Below are 9,276 nucleotides of genomic sequence, written 5' to 3' on the forward strand. Positions count from 1 at the left end.
ATTGTTTTTAAGCGGGAAAAAACTAGTGTCCTCGGTTGAATTCCATGATTGACATTATGTCGTATCGTATTCTACCGCCAAGTCTGATTTGGTTTAATTCCTCGGCTTTGAGCAACACGAAATTTATCGAAACTTTGAAATATGGAATGTTGGAAGTGCAAGAACATTTGGAGACTTTTTGTGATAAGAAAGATCAAGCCGCTGTGGTATTTATTTGGTGTGATTTTTTAACGAGTGTCACACTTGATTTTTTCTAGTATTGTAACGCAGTTAAAACCACTCTGAAAGTGGAATATTTAAGCGGTCAACAACCCATTGAAGTTCATCATTATTTACTCGATTTGGAAAAATCACTCTACAAGCTTTATTTTCAATTGTTACTATTGATCGAAGCTTTGAATAAAATCATTGCAACGTTGCACAACACATGAAAATGGCTCAAGTATTTTTGTGCATTTTATTTGAGTTAAATTTGATTGAATTTTGTAATTGAAAGATGTTACTGTTGATATCATTTCGATTAAAAACGCCCTTTTGAGGTGCACCGAAGACAACCAATGAAGCCGACGGGGGTGTTTCGCCCCCGACTTGTTCCAAATTGATTGAAAGTGAAAAATTTTCAGCGGCTATTGCGTTCTATAAAGCGAATAAAGACGTATTACTGAAAGAAATTTCAGACGTTTACGATCCAACCAATGATGTGCATGCAATTTTGAGTCTATATTGCAAGAAAGTTATTCAGGATAAGCCAGGTTTGTGACATTTGTTTTAAACTGTTTTTCACTTGTTTTTGTAGAATGTTTTGTTATGACCAATCAGGAGAGCGATTTAGCTGATATTTTCGGACGGCTATTTCAAGTTTCAGCTGCTGTAGCAAAATTTAAGTTTCACTGTGATGTAAGAGTTTTTTTGATTGGTAAACCAAAGACTGAACGTTAATGTATGAAAAAAATGCAACACAAAGTATACTATCAATAATTCTAGTTCAGTAGTGGAATAGTTTAGTAATGTATCAAAACTAAAATTATCAATTTTGACTGTTTTAAGTATCGTATGAGTATAATTCGTTGTAGTAACAATTAAAATGCATTCAAAATGTTTTTTTTTTCAATTTGAACAATTTTCGTACTTTAAAGAATTCGGTAGAAACGTACTTCTGTAATTGTCGCGTGACATTTAACGAACATAATCTCAAATTCACAAACGTTTTAGAAAATAATTGTCAATTTTGAGTTTTTTACGTATCGTATAATTATAAATCGGTATAGTAAGAATTAAAATAATAAAAATGTTTTTTTTAACAATTTTCGTACAGGAAAGAATTCGGTTAAAACGTATTTCAGTATTTGTCATGCGACATTTCAAAATGTCAGTTGTCGAACATAACCTCAGATTCGCACACGTTTTAAAAATGAAATATTGGCTTTAAACACAAAAATGGACTTGTTTGTGATAAACCGTCACGGGGACCCCACCCCGGAGGTGACCCACGAGGAGGAAACGTCAGAACTCTCCACAGTCCTCAAACGCATCGAACGCAAGAAACAGCAACGTATCCGTCAAAGAGAGCGCGAACGTGAGAAACGTCGTGTCCCAGAACCCGTCGTGGAGGCCCCCCAACCCGTTCCAGAAGCCCCCATACCACCACCACCAGCAAAAGCCCCCACTTCTAATTTCACGATTCTTGCAGCCGAAACCACGGCCAAGAGACCGAAAACCGCACGTGTTCTACCCCAATGGCTCGCCAACCCCACACTAATCTCCTCCGACTTGCAAGAATTGACGTGGAAAGTCTCGAAACTCAAAGCTTTAGATAAGGAGGCTCAGAGAGCGGTTGCGGGCCAATGGGGTGAGGTATTTGTTTCCGGTGCAGGCGGAAGTGATCTCCTGGTTGCTACAAGTGCGTCAAAATGCCGATATCATGTTCCCGAGGGATGTGTGCATTTGTTTTACCAGTGGTGCAAACCTTGAAACAATTCACTTTGAGAAAAACCAGGGCTTTGGTGATTTTGCCCATTCAGGATCTCGCTGAGTAAGTGTTTAAAAGCTTCAAATTGTACACACAGGGGACCAAAATCGAAGTTGGCCTCATCTCAGGCAAACATTTGTTTAATTTTGAGCAAAAACAATTGGTTTATTTCAACTCCAACTTTGGTTTTGTTAGCAAAATTGATATTCTTGTGTGTACAGCTGGCCGGTTAGTGAATCACTTGAAATTAACTGAAGGTTTTGATTTAAAATCACTCGAATTTCAGATTATTGACGAAGCTGATCGAGTTTTGGAAAGTGTGCAAGATGATTGGTTGTACCACTTGGTGAGGCCCATTTGTGTACAAAATCGTCGGGTTATAAATTTGTGCATTTTGCGCGGGCTTAGGGCCCCTCAAAAGCTCCTCTTTTCGGCGACTTTCACTCAAGACCCGGAAAAAATCGAGAAATTATCACTTTTCCAGCCGAAACTTTTCATGGGAAACCCCGGTGAGTAAAAATCGGGGAAATACACAACACCGAGAGAGCTAACCTAACCGAAAAATACATTGTGTGTGCCAAAGACGTGAAACCGCTCGTTTTGTATGCTTTCCTCAAACGTGAAAACTTGACAAAGACTTTGATTTTCACCCATTCGGTTGAGAGTGCCCATCGACTGAAAATCCTCCTCAAATCGCTGTTCAAAAATCGAGGAAATCTCAAATTTGAAGGGGAAAAACCGCGATGAGTTTATTTCGAGTTTCACAAAAGGTGAAATTGATTTATTAATTTCTACTGATTTTCTAGCACGAGGGATCGACTTCCCGGGGGGTGAATTGTGTAGTGTCTTATTCAGCCCCCAAATATTTGAAAACTTTCATACATAGAGGGGAGAGGACAGCAAGGGCGGGTGAATCGGGGGTGGCTGTGACACTTTTACATGAGGAACAAATGCCAGCGTTTAAAGCCTTGTTGAAGAAGGAGATTGAGGAGGTTGAGGTCGGGGTGGAGGAGTTGGAGGGGATGAGTGAGAGGTATAAGAAGGCGTTGAGGAGGCTTAAGGAGGCGGTTAACAAAGAGGAGAAAGTGTGCATGGATAGTGTTTTGGCGAAGATAAAGGCCTTGAAGAAGTTAAAGAAGAAGATTAATACGATTAAATAGCAAATCTTGGTTTTGTAATAATAAAATGATTTCTTTATCAAAACCAATGTTTTAGTTTCTTACCTTATAGCACCCAAAGGAGGCTGCTAACATTTTTTTACTTTATATTTTAATGTGAGGTTAGGTTACTTGTTTAGTAATAAAGGGATGCCAACAAAACTGTCATTTCAACAAAGAATGTTTTTGGATAAATTATCACAATAATAATACTTGGTACGGTATTTTAAAGCATTTTCACATTATTTAACAATAAATGAATAAAACCAATTACTTTTATTACCAAATAAAACTAATAAATTGTGTATGGTTGGCAGTACTTTTTTTAATTTTGACGCGCAAATTAGTTTTTTCGAAAAAAACAGCTTTGAAAAAGATTAATTCGGTTAAATAGCAATTAATTTTTGTAATAATAAACTAATTACCCATTTTTGTATTTCAGTTATACCAATATGTAGTTTAACAAAAAATGCTTCTGACCTGACACTGGGTAGTTTTTGGTGTTGGGCCCAGAATAAGGGGGTTGCACGTCCAAGACAGTGGGTCTGTGCTTATTTTATTCCATAAATTTTGTATTGGAACGGAAGTGAGGTTATGAAACTTTGTTCGGAAATAAAAACATGACAACAAAATTGTAGTACGTTTTTTAATAAAATCACAATAAAATGCGCTTAGTTAATACGATATGTTGACTATTGACCGAAAATTTACAACTTTTTAGATGGTATGGAAGTGACCCAGGAGGCACCTTTAACAGCCCAGAATCGCGTTGAAGTGGCTTGGGAGGAGATCGAGGCTGGGTTGGACGCTGTGGGGCCCCGAACATTAGGCAAAATCGGTGTTGCTCGCTTCAAAGCCGAGAAAACCATGGCACTGGAGACTCTTGAATCCCTTCACATGTCACTCGAGACATGCCCCGGTGAGAAAGACACCGTGGCGGAGCCCCAAGGTCTCAAAATCCCTCTAATGCCCCATCAGAAACAAGCCCTGGCTTGGCTTCTATGTGGCGCGAGACACAGAAGCCATCAGGGGGGCTCCTAGCCGACGACATGGGACTTGGTAAAACTCTCACGATGATTTCCCTAGTGTTAAAATCAAAAGAACTAAATCTTGATACTAAAGACAAGGAAAATCATGGTGAGAAGGAACCAGGGGGCACTTTGGTGGTATGCCCCGCCAGTCTTATATACCAATGGTCGGAGGCGATTAAGAGGAGGACAAAAAGGGGGCTATTATCGGTGAAAGTTCATCATGGGACTAAACACGAAACTAAACCAAAAGGACTCGCTGAACATGATATTGTCATCACGAGTTACACCATAATTATGAATGAGAATAGCCGAGATGGGGCAGCTTTTGGGGTACACTGGCGTAGGATTATCCTCGACGAGGCCCATCAGATTCGTAATCACACATCGAAGACTTCCGAGGCGATTTGTCGGTTATCGGGGAAGTCCCGGTGGGCCTTAACTGGCACTCCTGTTGACAATAAAGAACTGGACATGTATGCAATTTTCAAGTTTTTGCGATGTTCCCCCTTTGATGATCTCCATGTTAGTTTTTTTTTTTGTTTTTGATTGTGGTAATAATTGGGGGTTTTATTGAAGATTAACGCGGTTAAATAGCAAATCTTGGTTTTGTAATAATAAAATGATTTCTTTATCAAAACCAATGTTTTAGTTTCTTACCTTATAGCACCCAAAAGAGGCTCAACATTTTTTTACTTTACATTTTAAAGTGAGGTTATGTTACTTGTTTAGTGATAAAGTGATGCCAACAAAATTGTCATTTCAACAAAGAAAAAGTTTTTTTAGATAATTTATCACAATAAGCATTTAGTTGGTACGGTATTTTGAAGCACTTTCACATTATTCAACCATAAATAAATAAAATCAATTACTTTCATTACCTAATAAAACTAATAAATTGTGTATGGGTGGCAGTACTTTTTTTTAATTTTGACGCGCAAATTAGTTTTTTCGAAAAAAAACAGCTTTGAAAAAGGTTAATTCGGTTAAATAGCAATTGATTTTTGTAATAATAAACTAATTACCCATTTTTGTGTTTCAGTTATACCAATATGTAGTTTAACAAAAATGCTTCTTACCTGACACTGAGTAGTTTTTGGTGTTGGCCCAGAAGGGGGTTGCAGGTCCAAGACAAGTGGGTCTGTGCTTATTTTATTCCATAAATTTTGTATTGGAACAGAAGTGAGGTTATGAAACTTTGTTCGGAAATAAAAACATGACAACAAAATTGTAGTACGTTTTTTGTCTTCCTCTGTCACGAAACCGACACAGAAAACAGTCGTGGGGCACCAGGATAGTACCAAGAACAGTTGAAAAAATCACATGGAAGCATTTCCCGGAGGATTTCGAACTGATTTTCCGGAATAAATTCCGGGTCAGGAATCGGGAACGCTCGCTTTGGATACTCACTGTTTGCTAAAATTTTCAATCAATTAAATTTCTAAAAATTGTCCCAACTCACTACTAAAAATGACTGTGATTAATTGATCTATATCATTCATGGGTTTATTCCGACACAAATTTCTAATATAATCGGGAAACATGATAAACCAATAACATTTTCGGGTTCATCGTAACTTTGCTCGGGTCTAAAACCAATGAATAAATTCCATTTCGGTACAAAACTCAACTTACCGATCCTGCGACTTAGAAAATTTTTTTTCATCTTTATCACTGTCTAAAACGGGACTGTTTTACCAAGTCGAAACATTCTGCACCTAAATAAAAAAATATATATAAAAAAATTTATAAATTTGTTGCATACCTTGATCCATATGTTACAAAATAAAATCACAACACAAAAAAGTTAAAAGAATAAAATTGACAACACTAGTAGGTACGAATTAAAAGAGTAACACTCACGAAATGGTCGAAATCGGACTCGACTCTGATAATCACATATTGTAAAAACGCCGATAAGGGGAGTAAAAATTTTAGATAAACGCGTTGAAGGCCTTTGAATTAAGAATTTTTGCAATTTGTGGGGAGAATAATAAAATTTTAGCACTAATAATTATCATCTCATTCGAGTTTTTGTTAAGTACTTGTATTTTTTTATTTCAGTTGATTTGGATTTCAGGTTCTTGTTTTTGTTATTTTTTTAATTTCAAATTCTAGAATTTTGGGGAATTATGTGATAGATTTTGAGACAATAATAAACGGAAAGAAGAGATAAAATTCAGCGTGTGCCAATAATTGTGACAAATTGTCCAAAAAGCAATTTGTGATATTTTCAAACGATTTGGCTCAATTTTTAGTTGGGAATTAACCTAAATCAATGTATTTCAACTAAAATACTGGCTTTAATAATAGTTTTCTTCCAAAATAAAGCAATTTGAGCTATTTTGAATTCAATTTTGCTCGATTTTAATACAGAAATAATTCGAAATTAATGTATTTTATAAATATAATTGCTTCAATCTTAATTTTAGGCTGAAATAAAGTAATTTGTAATATGTTCAATCGATTTGGCTCAATTTGAAGTTGGGAATCAACCTGAATCAAAGTATTTCAACCAAATACTGGCTTTAATAAGAGTTTTCTTCTAAAATAAAGCAATTTGAGCTATTTTCAATCCAAGTTTGCTCAATTTTAATACAGAAATAATTCGAAATTAATGTATTTTATTAATATAATTGCTTCAATCTTAATTTTAGGCTGAAATAAAGTAATTTGTGATATGTTCAATCGATTTGGCTCAATTTTAAGTTAGGAATTAACCTAAATCAAAGTATTTCAACCACATACTGGCTTTAATAAGAATTTTCTTCTAAAATAAAGCAATTTGAGTTATTTTTAATCCAATTTTGCTCGATTTTAATACAGAATTAATTCAAAACTAATGTATGTTATAAGTATAATTGCTTTAAACTTAATTTTAGGCCGAAATAAAGCAAATTGTGATATTTTCAATACAATTTTGCTCGATTTTAATTCAGAATTAATTCAAAATTAATGTTTTTTATTAAAATAATTGATTCAATTCTAATTTTAGGCTGAATTAAAGAAATTTGAGCTATTTTCAGTTCAATTTTGCTCGATTTTAATACAGAATTAATTCAAAACTAATGTATTTTATAAGTATAATTGCTTCAATCTTAATTTTATGCTGAAATAAAGCAATTTGTGATATTGTCAATCGATTTGGCTCAATTTGAAGTTGGGAATCAACCTGAATCAAAGTATTTCAACCAAATACTGGCTTTAAGAAGAGTTTTCTTCTAAAATAGAGCAATTTGTACTATTTTCAATATATTTATAAAATACATTAATTTTGAATTAATTCTATATTAAAATCGAGCAAAATTGAATTGAAAATAGCTCAAATTGCTTTGTTTCAGGCTAAAATTAGAATTGAAGCAATTACTTTAATAAAAAACATTAATTTTGAATTAATTCTGAATTAAAATCGAGCAAAATTGGATTAAAAACTGCTTAAATTTCTTTATTTTAGAAGAAAACTCTTATTGAAGTCAGTATTTTATTTGAAATACTTTGATTCAGGTTGATTCCCAACTTCAAATGGAGCCAAATCTATTGAAAATATCACAAATTGCTTTCTTTCATCCTAAAATTAAGATTGAAGCAATTATACTTATAAAATACATTAGTTTTGAATTAATTCTGTATTAAAATCGAGCAAAATTGTATTGAAAATAGCTCAAATTGTTTTGTTTCAGCCTAAAATTAGAATTGAAGCAATTACTTTAATAAAAAACATTAATGTTGAATTAATTCTGAATTAAAATCGAGCAAAATTGGATTAAAAACTGCTTAAATTGCTTTATTTTAGAAGAAAACTCTTATTGAAGTCAGTATTTGGTTGAAATACTTTGATTCAGGTTGATACCCAACTTAAAATTAAGCCAAATCGATTCAAAATATCACAAATTGCTTTTTTCAGCCTAAAATTGCGATTAAAGCAATTATGTTCATTAAATACATTAATTTCGAATTAATTCTGTATTGAAATTTAAAAAAATTGACCACATAAAACGGGGAGTTTTAATTTTTTAACTCACAGGCCTGTTAATTTTTCCTTGACTCATGCAAGGTTTGGAAAAAAAGCTCAATATCATTAAAGATGCAGGGAAGTGAAATGGTTTTGATACTAAGATAATTAACAAAATGGTTCAAAAAATTAAGTATCGAAAAATATTCAGTAATTCCACGACTTTTACAAACAAACCACAGAAAACGCAAATAAGTGAAGCCTTTAATGACATCTCTGTTAAAATGCTGAGGGCAATCAAACCTCGTCACACAGACGTGATGAAGAATGGGAGGATTTTTAAATATTTGCTATAGAATTAATTAAATTTTGAAATTTTTGTAATTAAGGTCTTGCATTGAATTTAAATCACAATTAGCGTTTGTCGCGTCCTTATTTCCTCATCATATTTTATAATTTGTATTTATATAGTTAATTTAAAAAGGACGCTGGCATTCGGCCCTAGTTTTGTTGTTGGGAAAAAACAAAAGTTTGTTTATGTTGAAAAAGGTTTCGTTTATGTTTGGTTTTTTTGTGCGAATTATTCATGTTTGTTGGAATCACTCGTCCTGAGGTTAGAAAGTGATAATTTTGGAAATTGCTCCGCAGAACCGCAGAATTAGTGAAGATTCCTATCATCCCAACCTCTTTCCCTTCCTTTCCTATTCTCCTACCTCATCCTTTGGATTCTACGTGGGAGCATTCAAAGGTAGGAATTTTCATTTACCTCTTCCCTATCGTTGTCTCCGGCGCGAAACATTAGTCCTTCGAGCTGGATAGTCTTTTAGTTCCAAAATATCACTTTCTGCGTTGTTAACATAGCCTCTCTCTTTTCCCCATTATAAATATAAACATAACCTTGCTTCTATCAAGTGGTGGCATTGGTAAAGTTGTTCAATATCGCTTTATTCGATTGCAATATTTTGAATTTTGCCAATAATTAATTTTCGCATGCTCGACGATGTCTCAGGCAAAATTTAAAAAACTTGTTGTGTTAAGCAAGGTCGCAGTAGACCGGTTGGCCGATTTAAAAGACATTACGGATCGGGTTGCAAGAAACTCAAAGCCCGATACAATTTCATAGAACGAATTTATTCAGATTTTTATCTCTATCATAATGAAGTTGTAAAA

General features: G+C 34.2%; 2 protein-coding genes, 2 long non-coding RNA genes and 1 pseudogene across 5 annotated transcripts; 4 read left to right on the forward strand and 1 right to left on the reverse strand.

Annotated features, from left to right (window-relative positions):
- Window positions 1-74: 74 nt before the first annotated feature.
- On the forward strand, window positions 75-345 carry LOC123004200. The gene is made up of 2 exons (XR_006412677.1): window positions 75-206; window positions 258-345. It is a non-coding gene; the product is annotated as an uncharacterized LOC123004200 (long non-coding RNA).
- An 88-nt stretch (window positions 346-433) lies between these two features.
- On the forward strand, window positions 434-939 carry LOC123016217. The gene is made up of 3 exons (XM_044416478.1): window positions 434-442; window positions 551-752; window positions 797-939. Exons 1-3 carry the CDS (start codon window positions 434-436, stop codon window positions 937-939), a joined length of 354 nt encoding a protein of 117 aa, XP_044272413.1.
- A 274-nt stretch (window positions 940-1,213) lies between these two features.
- Window positions 1,214-3,172, forward strand: LOC123004036 (annotated as a pseudogene).
- Window positions 3,173-3,179: 7 nt separating this feature from the next.
- On the forward strand, window positions 3,180-4,857 carry LOC123004037 (transcription termination factor 2-like). Of its 2 annotated transcripts, none has more exons than XM_044397150.1 (2): window positions 3,180-3,342; window positions 3,569-4,857. In XM_044397150.1, the coding sequence occupies exon 2, from the start codon at window positions 4,128-4,130 to the stop codon at window positions 4,701-4,703; it is 576 nt and encodes a 191-aa protein (XP_044253085.1). In that variant the 5' UTR covers window positions 3,180-3,342; window positions 3,569-4,127; the 3' UTR covers window positions 4,704-4,857. The 2 variants fall into 2 exon arrangements, with proteins under 2 accessions (XP_044253085.1, XP_044253084.1); XM_044397149.1 differs by lacking the exon at window positions 3,180-3,342 and adding an exon at window positions 3,446-3,511.
- On the reverse strand, window positions 3,759-6,363 carry LOC123004038. Its single transcript, XR_006412670.1, has 5 exons — window positions 5,920-6,363; window positions 5,790-5,872; window positions 5,617-5,743; window positions 5,234-5,570; window positions 3,759-4,605 (listed from the first exon to the last, which is right to left on the reverse strand). It is a non-coding gene; the product is annotated as an uncharacterized LOC123004038 (long non-coding RNA).
- Window positions 6,364-9,276: the final 2,913 nt, after the last annotated feature.

Source organism: Tribolium madens, unplaced genomic scaffold (assembly GCF_015345945.1).
Source record: "Tribolium madens isolate multiple individuals breed KSU strain unplaced genomic scaffold, Tmad_KSU_1.1 Scaffold_1;HRSCAF=32;Tcas5.2_LG8, whole genome shotgun sequence".
In the NCBI taxonomy this organism is placed as follows: domain Eukaryota; kingdom Metazoa; phylum Arthropoda; class Insecta; order Coleoptera; family Tenebrionidae; genus Tribolium; species Tribolium madens.